The sequence below is a fragment of the Lipotes vexillifer genome, unplaced genomic scaffold, assembly GCF_000442215.2.
Source record: "Lipotes vexillifer unplaced genomic scaffold, Lipotes_vexillifer_v1.1 scaffold717, whole genome shotgun sequence".
NCBI lineage: Eukaryota > Metazoa > Chordata > Mammalia > Artiodactyla > Lipotidae > Lipotes > Lipotes vexillifer.
The window spans coordinates 2,982,847-2,997,854 of record NW_006798707.1 but is presented as its reverse complement, the minus strand read 5'-3'; the positions used below and the strand labels follow the sequence as shown (position 1 = coordinate 2,997,854).

At 43.7% G+C, this 15,008-nt stretch overlaps 1 protein-coding gene across 1 annotated transcript in view; it reads left to right on the top strand.

The window, feature by feature from the left end:
- The window catches only part of ALK (ALK receptor tyrosine kinase), a 777,689-nt gene extending 765,348 nt beyond the window's left edge, over positions 1-12,341 (top strand). The window contains exons 27-30 of the mRNA XM_007470876.1: positions 1,301-1,402; positions 8,853-8,987; positions 9,672-9,762; positions 11,647-12,341. Coding sequence (XP_007470938.1) covers positions 1,301-1,402; positions 8,853-8,987; positions 9,672-9,762; positions 11,647-12,330 — 1,012 coding nt within the window. The 3' untranslated portion in view covers positions 12,331-12,341. The remainder of the gene's footprint in view (positions 1-1,300; positions 1,403-8,852; positions 8,988-9,671; positions 9,763-11,646) is intronic.
- Positions 12,342-15,008: the final 2,667 nt, after the last annotated feature.

Here is a 15,008-nt window from a genome sequence, read left to right as displayed (position 1 = left end):
GAATGCCGACGGCATCCTGTTACCACAGGACAGCAGTACATAGGAAATTAGGAGTTAGCAGTGTTTTCAGCTACGGTCACCTACCACTGGTATCCACCACATACCCTGCTAATGCTCCACGTCACCCTCTTCTATCACCCAGAGTCTCAGTGTTCCTTCCCCTCCTGTCTCAGAGCACCCCGGGAGAGCCTGTGCTCTAAGACACAAATGTTGCAGTGAGACTTAGTGAGTCACATGATCTGGCCCTTCCTCTCTATCCTCAGCACCGACAGTTCCCCAGCTCTAGGCTTCACTGCCCAACTTCCCTACAGCTCCGGCTTCCCACAGGCACCGCACGACGCCACATGTCAGGAATGGTCCTCCTCGAGAGCTGCTTTGCCGTTCCAGCTCCAACAGCGCCCCCAAGAAACTTCCCCTATACTCTACCCCCACTCTGGGTAGAACAAATGCATTCTTCATTGGTCACCAAGCTTCGTGCATCCCTGCATCATCACGTGTTGTTCTTACTGCAGTTGATTCCGTCTGTTTCTTCCACTAAACCATACCTTGGAAGAGAGAGTCTATGACTTATTTGTGTCCTCAGCACGTGGCAGAACACCTGACACGTACTAAGTACTCAGTTCATGTTTATTGGAGTAATTAATTAATCTAGGCAGCTGGTGGGGAGCCACCTCCCATAACACACCAGGCATGGGAGCACAGTGGTATGAATTCAGTTATTAGTTTTTATCAGTCAGTTGCATTAATGACATCAGTGACAAAAACTAGTGAGTCACCTCATGCCATGGAAGGCAGGTGCTCTGCTGGGGGCTCTGCTATGGCGTGCAGCTTCCCACCCGCTGCCTAGAGGGGTCCATGCCGAGCACCTGTATTGAATTAGATGCTGTGTGAGTGCCGAGGAGGATCCAGAGTAGGACACCAGCCCTGCCCTCAATTCTCCCATTTGGGATCTCGCATTACTGTGGATCATCAAGAACAGTACTTATAAGGTTGGAGTAATGTTATGCATTGTGAGTTGTAATAAACAAAACCCATCAGGGAAATCTAACTATCTGCCAGCGGGCATTTGTAGTCATTGCATAGCTCTTTCCTTTCACACCTGCAGTGGGCTGTTTTGTCTCCTATGAGGTGACACTAAGGTTGTTAACTAGGTGATCTGTGTCCCCTGCTCCCCTCCTGAACCACAAGCGCCCCTTGTTAATTTCAGTCCGTCAACCGGTAGATGTTGTTGCCACTCTCTCAAGGTACCTGGCTCAGAGCCATTTCCAGAACCAAGTCCGCTTTTCTCTTCTCCCTGTAGAGCGAGCTACTACCGAAAGGGAGGCTGTGCGATGCTGCCTGTCAAATGGATGCCCCCGGAGGCCTTCATGGAAGGAATATTTACTTCTAAAACAGACACGTGGTGAGTCTTTCTGCCGCCCTCCTCCAGGTCCCACCGTGGGCCTTAAGGTAGAGCTCGTGAGCCAAATGATCCCACACTCTCGTGGGGAAGGGTAAGAAGAATCAACATACCTCTCCTACGGGGGCTCTCAGAGGTTGGCGTACATCAGCAGAGCATCGGAACCACCGGAGAGGCTTTGGTAAAACACAGGTAAACACTGGACCCCACCCTGAGCGCTTAGGATTCAGAAGGTCTGAGGTGGCTGAGAAGTTGCATTTCTAACAAGTTCCCAGGCAATGCTGATGCTGCAGACTGGGGGGGGGGCCACACACTGAGAGCCACACATAATAACCAAGTTAGATTTATTCCAGGAATGCAGCACTGAGTTAAGACTAGAAAAATTGATCAGTGAAACTCTCCACATTGACAGAGTCACGGAGAAAAGGAAATAATTATCAGCACAAAAGTGCTGCAGGTGATGGTGGTGGTGAGACCCCTTCTACAGCTAAAAACCAGTTTGGAAAACGCTGTCTGCACGTTAGATCTCCAGAACTTATTCATCCTGCATAACTGAGACCCTGTGCTCCATGACCAACATCTTCCCCTTCCCCTCCCCTCAGCCCCTGGCAACCACCATTCTACTCTCCGCTTCCATGGTTCCACTTATGAGTGTTTGTCTTTCTGTGTCTGACTTATGTCACTTAGCATACTGTCCTCCAGGTTCATCCATGTTGTTGCAAATGGCAAATTTCCTTCTTGTTCATGGCTGAATAATATTCCATGGTTTATATACATGCCACATTTTCTTTATCCATTTATCCATCAATCAATATTTAGGGTGTTTCCATATCTTGGCTATTGTGAATAATGCTTCAACGAACGTGGGAGTGCAGATACCTCTTCAAGATACTGATTTTATTTCTTTTGGATGTGTACCCAGAAGTGGGATTGCTAGATCTTTAGTTCTATTTTTAATTTCTTGAGGAATCTCCATACTGTTTTACATAATTCCTGTAAGAGCAACACATGATTTTTTAAATGTCAAATTGAACCTGTGCTCCCTCCCAAAATACACACACACACACACACACACACACACACACACACACACACACACACACATACAAGGGAGTCTTTTTAGTTGCATAAAAATCCACAAGGTCAAATACAACAACAGTGACAAAATTTGGGAAACTGGCACATTTACAGACAAGTGGTCTCTTACTTAGAAAACTAGAAAGTTGATATCTAGGGCCATCCAGAAGCAGCCTGGTTCACTCTGCCTGATCAGGAGCCCCAGAAAGGCCCAGGAATGGAAGGCGCCAGCACCTCTGAAAGGAGAGGTGCAGCAGAGAGGAAAATGAGTTACAGATCTGTTTAAAAAGCAACTAGATCATATTCCCTCACCCCGTCCCTCCTCTACTGTCACACAGGGCTGGCGTTCCCTCTCTGAAGAGGTTGAACTAAAGTCTTTCCGGCCTTAGGGACATCAGACATCAGTAATTCTTTACTATAAGCATGCATATATAGATATTTTTTAAGTCTACCTACTTAAAGGTGTATGCCCCCTCCATCCCCTCAGTGCCAAGAACACGGCAGCTAGGCAGAAGGAGATGAGGAGATTCTTGAAGGAGGGACTGACCAATGAAGTGAAAAACTTCAGACACCACAAGTGCTAGTGGGCTGAATAATGGCCATCCAAAGGTATCAGGCCCTCATCCCAGAAACCTGCCGTTGTTCCCTTATAAGAAAAAAGGAGTCTGCAGATGTGATTAAGTTGAGGATCTTGAAGTGAGACAGTTATCCTGGATTATCCAGTGGGCCCTAAATGCCATCACAAGTGGCATGAGAGGCAGAGGGAAGTTTCATACACACACAGAGGACAGAGGCAGAGGTTGAAGAGATGTGGCCACAAGCCAAGGAATTCCAGCATCCACCAGAAGCCGGAAGAGGCAAGGAACAGTTCTCCCCTAGAGCCTCTGGAGGGAGCGTGGCCCCGCAGTCACCTTGCTTTCAGCCCACGCGACTGGTTTCAGACATCCACCCTTTAGAACTGTGAGAGAATAAACTTGTGTTGTTTTAAGCCACCAAGTTTGTGGTACTTTGTTACAGCAGCCAGGAAACTAATGCACCTCGTGAAACAAGCGAGCCAGTTTGCCCACCAGTTGACAAGCCTCATCTACATAGAGCTTCCCATCAGCTTTGTCATGTCCCAGTCTTAATACATGAACAGACAGCCAAGAATCAACAAATGCTTGAGAAAAGATTCTAATCTGAAGGAAACAAACATATAAAAAGGAACTTGGAGGAAGAATGCAGAAAGCTTAGGAAAACTTTTAAAAACAATATCCTCGGAAAGTTATATTATTGCAACCATAATCTAAAGACAAAAGATTATTTAAAACAATGTTTCTAGGGAAAAAAATTTCCTGGATATAAAAATATGATGAGAGAGCCCTCCAACGAGACGGAGCATTAGTTCCCCGGAGCCCATGTGGGCAGCACACAGCAGCATCCTTTCAAAGAACACAGGGAGCGAAAAGCAGGGAGAAGAAAGAAACTCGGCAGACACTACCTCAGCCAGGCAATCAAGGTCAACATGAACAGTGATGGATCACGTTGACAGCAAGTACCTTCACCTGATGTGATGAAATGGCAATTCACCTCTGTGGTCTTTCTCCCAAAACCCAATAACTCCAGTCTAATCCTAAGAAAAACAGACAAATCCTAATTTGACATTCTACAAAATTCCTGACTGGTACTCCTTGAAACTGTCAAGGTCATCAAAAACGAGGGAAATCTGAGAAGCTGCCAAAGTCAAGAGTAGCCTAAGGAAACATGACAACTAAATATAACATGATGTCCTAATGGGGTCCTGGAACAGAAAAAGGAAATTCAGCAAAAATTAAGGAAATCTCAATAAACTATGGGCTTTAGTTAATAATAATGCCTTAATATTGGCTCGTTAATTGTAAGGAATGTATCACATTAATGTAAGATGCTAAAAATAGAGGGAACTGAGTGTGAGGTATGTGGGAACTTTCTGTATTATCTTCATAATTTCTTTACAATCTAAAACTGTTCTTAAGAAAATAAAGGTTTTGTTTTTTAAAAGATGATGATAGATGTGTGAAAGTAATGGAAAGGTTGGAAGACAGAGTTGAATAAATCTTCTAGAAAATAAAACAACTATAAATAGATGGAATAGATAGGAAAGAAAAGAAAATTAAAGGGATTAGACCACTAGACCCAGTTAGCTGACAACTAGGAGTCCCAGAAAGAATGAATAGAGGAAATGAAAGGAATAAAAATATCAAAGAAATAATTCAAGAAGATTTCCCAGAAGGACATATGTTTCCAGAATGAAAGCATCTAGCAAGTGCCAAGCACTGTGAATAAAAAGAGTAACACAAGAGCACATCATCATGAAATTTCAGACCAATGGTGATCAAGATGCTGCAAGCTTCCAAGGAGACAAATAAAATCATAGTAAAAAATGATCAGAAGGGACTTCCCTGGTGGTCCAGTGGGTAAGACTCCGTGCTCCCAATACAGGGGGCCCGGGTTTGATCCCTGTTCAGGGAACTAGATTCCGCATGCATGCCACAACTAAGAAGCCCCTATGCCGCAACTAAAAAGATCCCACATACAGCAACTAAGAGTCCATGTGCCACAACTGAGACCCGGCGCAGCAAAAAAAAAAAAAAAGATCAGAGATGAATGGCACAGTGGTTGAGAGTCCGCCTGCCAATGCAGGGGACACGGGTTCATGCCCCTGTCTGGGAAGATCCCACATGCCGCAGAGCGGTTGGGCCCGTGAGCCATGGCCGCTGAGCCTGCACGTCCGTAGCCTGTGCTCCGCAACGGGAGAGGCCACAACAGTGAGAGGCCCGCGTACCGCACACACACACACACACACACACACACACACACACACACACACACACAAAATATATATATATAAAAATATAAATATAAATATATATATATATATAATCACTCTGACTTCCATTGAAAATAGACTGGAGTGGGGCAGGTGAAGATGAGAAGCCAGTTAGGAGAACACTGCTCATTTCTAGATAAGAGATGAGAGGGGCTAGACCTAGTGGCAGCAGTGGAAGCCATTGGCCATGGTCAGTTTCAAGCTCTGTCTTGAGAGTAGTCAACAAGACTGCGCTAAGTTGGATGTGGAGTGGGAGGTGTGGGGAAGAGTGAGATCAAGGACGATTCCTAGGTTTGCTGCTTGAGCAGACAGCTGGACAGTGGTACTGCCGAGCTGGAAAGACTGGAGGAGGAGATGGTTTGGGTGCAGAAAGAGCTCGTTGGAACATGTCAAGTCTGAGTTGTCTATTAAAATAGGCTGGTGGAGATGGCGGTACATGAATTTAAAGCTCAGAGAACTGCAGCGAACTGTGGATGGAATCAGCTGGAGATTTAAATACGATACAGTAACTTTGGGGTTCCCATTTTTCCTAAAAGTGCGCCCCACCCTCTACCATAATTGGGGCCAGTGGTGGTTCAGATGGAAGGGGCAGGCAAAGTGTGAACACGGAGACATAATTAGAGACAATCTTCCACCTTCAAGTTATGAATAAAGGAAAATAAAGTTTAGCTTTAAAAGGTGATAAACATAGCACAGTTGTGACTTTAAAACTTTTTCATCAGATTATATTCATTGATTCAAATTTTTAAAATAATTTCATCAGCAATCACTTAAGCTATTTCTATAATTTCAGGCAGAGCAAGTTCAATACCAGGAGAAACAGAGTGGGATTTTTTTTCTTGTATTTATTTCTGTTTGATTTTGAATGCTTTGGAGCAAAGCTTTGGACCTTGTAGTTCCTATTTAGGACAGGTTCAGCTTATAGGTGATTAAAGAACCATTTGGCATATAAAATATAGATTTACCTTATCTGTAGGATTGCTAGATAAAATGCAAAATGGCCAGTTAAAATGGAATTTCAGATGAACAGTGAATAATGTTTTGGTATAAGTATGTCCCATGCAGTGTTTGGGATACACTAATACTATAAAGTATTTCTTGTTTAACTGGAATTCAGATGTTACTGAGTGTCCTGTCTGGTTATCTGCTAACTCTGACAACACTACTTACCTGAAATTATCCACGTTCTATAATCAGCATGACTTCTTGCTCCCTTGAACTCTAAAGTAAGAAAATAAACACCTATTTTCAGTCTATATAGTGGTTCTCTCAAAGGATACTGCAGTCTATCTCCCTAGCTGTCTATCTAGACAAGCAGAAAACATATCGCTGGAATTCTTTAAGCCCTGCTGCCAGTTTCATCCATGATTTTGCTTATTTTGTTTTGCCTAGGGGTTAGACCACCAAACAGAGAGGAATAATATATGCACCAGGCAATTTGTAGGTAGTAGAATTGAGAGATCTAATAATGTATTCCAGTCTGTCTTGAATTAGCTGTATAATAACCTCTGCTTCAGCCTTCTCACCTAAAATATGTGGAAAATATCTTTGCCCAATTCTCCTCACAAGAACCTTTGAAATTTCACCTAAATTATGTCAATAAAAAGTACTTTGTGTTCCTTAGGAGATGGAGGAACTATAGTTCTTCACAATTTTTGAGGTAATATTTATTAACATCAGAAAACTACAACCAGACACAAAAATAAAAATAGGCTTCTTTTTTTTTTTGGTCAAAAAGCTAATTATGAAATTAAAGTTTTAAAATAAGAGTCTTAGTCAAAATATCAAAGCAGGGCTTCCCTGGTGGCGCAGTGGTTGAGAGTCCGCCTGCCGATGCAGGGGATGCGGGTTCGTGCCCCGGTCCGGGAGGATCCCACATGCCGCGGAGCAGCTGGGCCCGTGAGCCATGGCCGCTGAGCCTGCGCATCCAGAACCTGTGCTCCGCAACGGGAGAGACCACAACAGGGAGAGGCCCGCGTACCGCAAAAAAAGAAGAAAAAAAAAAATCAAAGCAGATGATTTTGGAACATAATAAAAATCATTATGAAGTTCATTTAAAGCAAATAAATGAGAAATCAAATACATTTCTTTAAAAAGAGAGAAATAAGGGGGAAATGCCCTACCAGTTATTAAAACATAAATACACAAAAAGTAAAAGAGAGTAGTATCAGTGCAAGACGCAGACAAATCGATGAAGCGAATAGATAGCCTGGAACAGAACTGTTTTACTCACAAGTCAATAGTTGAAGAGAAAATTATTTTAGGAATATGTATTGTTCAAAAAGTGGTTTTAGAAGAGCTAACAAAGTGACATCCTTACCTCATACTATACACCAAACTCAATTCCGACTGGATTTGGGAAGAGAGAAAAAAACAAATACAACTGGAAGAAAATAAAATATATTCATCTAATTGCTGGTAAAGAGAGGACTGTAGAATCTATAAAACAGATGGAGGAAATCACAAAAAACTTTTAAATAGATTTGACTGCGTAAAAATAAAAATCTTTGGCATATGCTAAAAAGGAGAATTAGAAAGCAACTAATAGAAGTTATTTGAATTGTGGATAAAAGGTTAACATTTTTGATATATCAAGTTTGTCTATAAATCAAAAAACTGATAGATACCAAGACAATATGTGGTTTAAAATGGACAATATGTGGTTAAATATGAACCATTCATAAGAGAAAAAATGAATTAACACACACACTCAACCGTGTTAATTATCAAGTCAATAAACATAATTTAAAATATTCTACCATTTTTTACCTTAAAAATCAGCAAAAGTTCTCAGTGTTGGTGGGAGTGCCTGATGCACAATGCTGGTTGATGATCAGAGTGACCCCTTGGGAAGTCAAATGGACAATATGGGTAAAGAATGTTTCAGTGTTCATATTATTTTGACCTAGTAATTCCTTTAAAATTATCCTAGATTTTACTAGATTATCCTAATTCTAAATTCAGGAAATTTATCCTAAGGAAATTGTCCTTTTAAAAATGTATAAAGATGTTCAGCACAGTATTTTTTAAATATTTTAAAAATTTAAAACAGTATGGAAATGACACAGCAAATTATGGCACAACTACTCAGTGGAACACTTTACAGCCATGTCAAATTCTGTTTATAAAAATGTTAGTATTAGCATGCAAAATGTTTATGCTATAATGGAATTTGCAAAAAAAAAAATCACAGCAATTATATAAAAAAAAAATCTAAGCACAGAAACTTGAACAAAAAATAAACATGCTGGTTATGTTTTTATGGAGCTTCACATGTGACTACTTTCTCATTCTTTTCTTTTTCTCCATATGAAGAGTTCTTTATTGTGGAAAAAATGTGAAATTTAAAAAATTAAAATTTTACATTGTGTATGTCTGTGTCTATCTATGTATGTGTATCTGTGTATGTGTTTATGACCCTGTGTATATGATATGTGCGTCTGTGTATTTATGTGTGTCCGAGTGTGTGTGTGTCAGTGGCTGTGTCTGTGTGTGTACCCGTATCCACATCTCCCGTCCTGTGCGCAGGTCCTTCGGAGTGCTTCTGTGGGAAATCTTCTCTCTTGGATACATGCCGTACCCTAGCAAAAGCAACCAGGAGGTTCTGGAGTTTGTCACCAGTGGAGGACGGATGGACCCACCTAAGAACTGCCCCGGGCCTGTGTACGACTCTTTTAGGAATTTCTACAAGTTACTAAGCACAGTTTTCCTTTTCAAAGAATATCTGCAGCCACATATGCTTTTTTGTTTTAAAATGAAGAAACAGATGGCTGACCTCATTTAATATGCCCCAAGAGAGGAATATGTCTGTGGCTTCAATGGGTTAGTCTTCCAGCCCCTTGAAAGCAATAATGTCACACCTGAAAAGGTATCCATCGTCTGGATGGAGGCTGTGGACTCACCAGGCTCACACGCCTCAAGCACCTCCTAGGAATCTGTGTCCCAGACTCCGCCCCTGCTGCCCTGCACCATGGGTCTTGAGTCTCCTTTAAGTGTTTCTATTCCCTGCGTTTTCTGCTGTCCTGTCTGGCATCCCTCCTTCCCACAAACAAGGCAGATGGGAAATAGAATATTCTGTCCCAGAGGTGACTTTAATTCAGGAATGGAACGAGAGGAGCCATATGTAACGTAAACACCAGGATGTCCATGTTCACGAGCCCTATGTTATATACACCTTCACACTCTGCCCATCAGCAGAGGGCAACATGTGCCAGCACAGGACAAGATGAGTCCCCACCCTCGAAGACAGTGCCATTCCAGTCCCATTTAGAAAAGTGCTGGGGGAAAAAAACGTATCTTTCATCCTGTTTCTCTTGATTTAAATTAATGTGCTTGTTCTTATTTTAGATACCGGATAATGACCCAGTGCTGGCAACATCAGCCCGAAGACAGGCCCAACTTTGCCATAATTTTGGAGAGGATTGAATACTGCACCCAGGTATAAACATTTCCGCCCCCCTTGGCCAGCGTTTATATGGAAAAGTCTTGAAAATGGCAAATACCAAAATGGGAAATAACAGTTACACCAGCCAGGAAATATGAGTTACGATCATGAGGACGAATGTTAACTATCTATAAAGTAAAATGAGTAGTATCTCAGTTGGCCTGTTTTGTAGACAGATACTAGTCGCTGCCACTTAAGAGGAGTTGAGGCTTGGAGAGGTTTTGTCCAAGCCACACAGCTTCCCCGCCATCCCGCTGGTCCCTACGCAAATCCCGCTCCCATTTCCGCCAGTAAGGACTAAGTTTCTCCTCTTTTGATAGAAATGGGATACCATTTCCGCAGATGACTATGCCTCCTACCTCCTCAAGAGTGGAGGCCAAGTGAGAACCCCCGCCCCCTCCGTTTCCTTCGTCTCTGCATCTGCGCCGTCCTCAGTGGAGCCGCGTCCTCCTCTCCTTCAGGGCGGCCCCTCCTTCTGCACCACTGGCACCACTTTCAGGCCAACACTTACCTCCTCTCCGCTGTATGTGCTTTCTTTCCCTCTCTTGCCTCTCATTCCGTCAGGATATCTAATTCTGGAGAACATTTGAGAAGTCAGACAATAAGCCACTACCTCTCTAAACTCCCTCTCATCTTAGTTGTGACAATAGACATACCCGTTTTCACACTGTAGTCATTTCCTGTCCCCGTGATTCCATCTTTTCGGGTCCTTTGGGCTTGGAAGGCATTTATCCACACAGACTTCAAGTTATTCGGGGTTCTTTCAGGGAACTTTATGTTCAGTGGCTTTTAGGTTATTATGTTGTACTATTAATGGACTACATCCACTTAAGAATATATACTTTGGAGTAATTTTCTTCTCCAAAGTACATAAGATCCCTGTTAAAAGCAAGGAACTCTGTACAAGCATAGTTTGAATGACTCACTATAGAGATTAATGATTAACAGGGAAGGAATTAAGACTAAAGCAGAGAGAATTAGAAGATAGTTGTTTCTTATTCTTAAACTCTTTACTCATGAATACTGGACCTGTATGTTTTTCTGTTAAACTGAAGTAATGGTTTTTCCAATTTGCATAAAATATTACAGAATCAAGTTTCTGCAACTTTAAGCTTTTCTACCACAACTTTTCCTCAAATCTCTGGCAACTGCCTTCTACTTTTCTGTATTAGTCTGTTGCTGTAAAAATGATCTAGCACAGAGCTGATTCTGTAAACGGTTTTCCTCTTAGCACTTCAGTATTTCCTGGGTTGCATCAGATACAAACTAGTTAAAGAACCACTGCATTGTGATATTGGCACGTGTAATGATACGATGACAACACCCAGAAATGTTATAATCAAGTGTAGCCCACCCAAACATGATGGAAATGGAAAGACGAGAACTAGAGGTTAACCTGTTAAGCCCACATAGTGTGTCTCTCCTCTCCTACCCTCCCCTTGCCCCCAACACACACACAAACACACACACACACGAAGTCAGACACATAGACTTTTTAGTTGAAAGGAATCATTTTTTAAAGTAATTCACAATCTTTTAAATCCATTAATCTGTAAGATTTGCCCAAAGGTGGTCTCTGCAAAGTCTTTCCTGACCCCTCTCCCCTGCCCTGGCAGTGGGCCACTTCCCGGCACCCTCTCCCAGCACCCTGCAGGCACTTCCGTGATAGTCCTTATCCACCAAGCTCTCCAAAGGTGAGGATGATTTCCCGTTTCTTATTCCCCCGTGCTTATAAATTAACAGATTCCCAATAAACACTGAATAGTCTCTTCATCTGTAAAATAAGTTAGGATGACATCCGCGCTAAGGGAGCTTCCAGATCCAACATGTTTGGCCCGTGGTTCAAAGTTTCCGTCCGTCCATTTCTCCCATCTGTAGGACCCAGATGTGATCAACACTGCTTTGCCCATAGAATACGGGCCCCTCGTGGAAGAGGACGAGAAGGTGCCCATGAGGCCCAAGGACCCTGAGGGAATCCCTCCTCTGCTGGTCTCCGCTCCCCAGGCCAAGCGGGAGGAGGGCCGCGAGCCAGCCGCCCGCACGGCTCTGCCTTCCGCCTCCTCGGGCAAAGCCGGCAAGAAGCCCGTGGCCGCAGAGGCCTCTGCCCGAGGCGCCAGGGCGCTGGCCGTGAAGGGGGGACACGTTAACATGGCATTCTCTCAGTCCAACCCGCCCTCGGAGCTGCACCAAGCCCAGGGGTCCAGAAACAAGCCCACCAGCCTATGGAACCCAACTTACGGCTCCTGGTTTACAGAGAAACCCACCAAAAAGAGCAATCCTCCGGCCAAGAAGGAGCAGCGCGAGAGGGGGAACCCAGGCGGCGAGGGCGGCCGTGCCATCCCGCCCCCCGCGGCCGCCGGCCACCGTCCAGGCACCTCTCTGCTCCTCGAGCCGTCCTCGCTGACCGCCAGCCTGAGGGACGTGCCTCTGTTCAGGCTGCGCCACTTCCCGTGCGGCACCGTCCACTACGGCTACCAGCAGCAGGGCTTCCCCCCGGAAGCCGCCGCCCCGGGCCCGGGCCGCTACGAGGACCCCGCGGCCAAGAGCCAGCCTGCGCCCTGAGCCCGAGCCGCAGCCCGAGGGCGGCGCGCGCCAGGAAACGGGCCCTCCGCAAGCCCCAGACCAAACGTCACTTTTCATTCTGTGCCAACTTGTTTTGAAGTGCCACATCAAAAGCTGTATTTTCAAATTGCTTCAAGAGGTTTTGAGCACGGGTTCATCCTATTCTTTCGAGAGGAGAAAATCTCATAAAGACGAGTGATAAACACGAGGCCCGAATGGGGCTGCGCAGGGTTTTGACGCACGGCTGGTGTCCACCTCCCCCCCCGTTTCTTTCCAATCCTGTGCGCTCCGCCTCCACGCGCGCAGAACTAGCGCTCATGTGTTTCCTCGTTGGAGTCATAGATGTGCCCTTACCTTGCTGATGTGGGCATGGACCACTTGAGGACAGAGGGAACAGAAATAAGGGAGTTCTCTGCAGTGAGCCAGCGCGGAGAAAGACATTCTTTACTTGGAAAAGAAAAATCATAGACAACTCGCTGAAACGTTACTGTGGATGACTTTTGGATGTTTTCAGTTGTGGTGATTCATCGACGATCGTAAAAATGTGGTAAATAGTTATGGTAGTAGAGAGAAAATGTGTATACACTCATCTAAATGAAACGCAAATACTCAAAGTGCTTTGAGATGACAAAACACGGGTACAGGTCGAGAGATTCCAACATCCAATTAATATACCTCATGCCTTAAGAGAACCCTCCTAACTAAAAGTGAACAACTGAGTGTGAGGTTTCCTACTGGGTTGAAAACTCAAGATTTAAATTATTAATTACTTATTTTAAGACTTTCCACTAAAATAAACTCCGATGATTTAAAAAGAAAAAATTTAAGCAGCAGGATACATGGAAGCATAGAAACATATCCATTCGTGGGCATTAGTGTCAAACCTTCCAACAGTTTCAATCATGAAGCTTCCCAAGTTGAAGTTTTTACTACTAGTGGTGGATCATTGGAGTAGCAGGCCCTCCGACGGTCCTAAGAAGAGGTACGAATGCGGTATCTATCCTTCCTTCTTCGGGCTTCACCCGAGTTTTCGCTCCCTTAATCATGTGATCCTAGCATACACGGAAACACAAATTTGCTGAAATACACATAGCATAATCTGTATACCTGTCAAATACAGGGTAAAGACAGAATTTTTTCTCTGGGTGGCAATGAGTAAAGGAACTAAGGAACACTTGGAGTGCTGAGGTTGGCAGTGACATATTAGGATGGGAGTTCTAAACTTGGTTTTCACGGACGAAATTTATCTCCATGCAAAGGAGTTGGGAATCTGTTAAACCTTACACATGTACATATGCAGTGATGTTTTATCAGTGTCTTCATCTCATTCTTTCTGCTCCCCTTCGTTCTCTTGCCCAGTTTCTTTTCTGGTGGTAGCTGTGCCAAAACATCACTTTGGGAGGAAAGCATCTTTTATCGCTTGTTAGGCACTAAGCATTCCCAAGCGAAAGGACAGTGTTTATCTACCTTTTCCCCTACCTTCTTAATTTCACATACATCAAAAGTCTCACTCTGGGGCATCCCTGGTGGCGCAGTGGTTGAGAGTCCGCCTGCCGATGCAGGGGACGCGGGTTCGTGCCCCGGTCCGGGAGGCTGGGCCTGTGGGCCATGGCCGCTGAGCCTGCGAGTCCGGAGCCTGTGCTCTGCAACAGGAGAGGCCACAACAGTGAGAGGCCCGCGTACTGCAAAAAAAAAAAAAAAAAAAAAGTCTCACTCTGGATGTGGGAAAGCCATTCTGTTCTAAGCCAGCACTAGACCAGTGAGTGTTGATTCCTCCTATGGCAGAGCCTTGCCCTAGTCAGTAGTTCTGCACATCTCTAGAAGCACTGATACCCTGGACACCACTTTTCCTTTGCCAAAAATATTTTCATCAGACACACATGAAGCTGAAACATCAATGAACTCATCTCTAAATGCCTGTATCAATAAAGTTTTAGCTCATGCCCGGTGCAAAGTCTAATTGTATAAACATTAGTCTAATTTGTAAACCACCTGAAGGGGTGCAAGAATCACACTTTGAAAAACACTCTCCTCAATGGATGACAGAGAGCTGTCAAAACTGAGAAGAACAATTTCATTTTATATTTGTAACACCAGTAGCCAGTGAAACAGGGAGCATGTTACGTGGTTAAATAGCCAACTCTTTCATTAACAAGGAAAAAAATCTTAGCCCTTTCTCTTCTTAAAAACTACAGATCCATTACATTTTCAGGTTGTGCCTTACTACCACTGAGATTGATTTGTTGATTCTCTCTAATCATCTTTATTGGTATCAATTTCCATGTAAATGATAGTCCAATCTTAAAAGCTTGTATACGTGGAAAATAAACAACTCCACAGAGATATGACGTCCTCAAGATGTTTTATTTAACTTGCTGTAAGCCCATGTATTGGCACGGTATTAATCTGGACTGTTGTACACTCAATATTGCTCCAGCCATATGGCTCCAGCAATTTGTACAAATGCTGTGGACTCACATATTTATTAATTATGATGCAAAGTCCCACCTAGAACATGAACAGGCACAATTAAAAGTCTGTAGATGTTATGTTAATTAAACCATAAGCTAGTATAATTATTCTTATTCCGTGTCTATAAAGAAGCTCATCAGAAGTTCACAATCGTTCCATTGGGAAATCAGCAATTTGTGAGGAACGACCAGTTTATTATGTGGCAC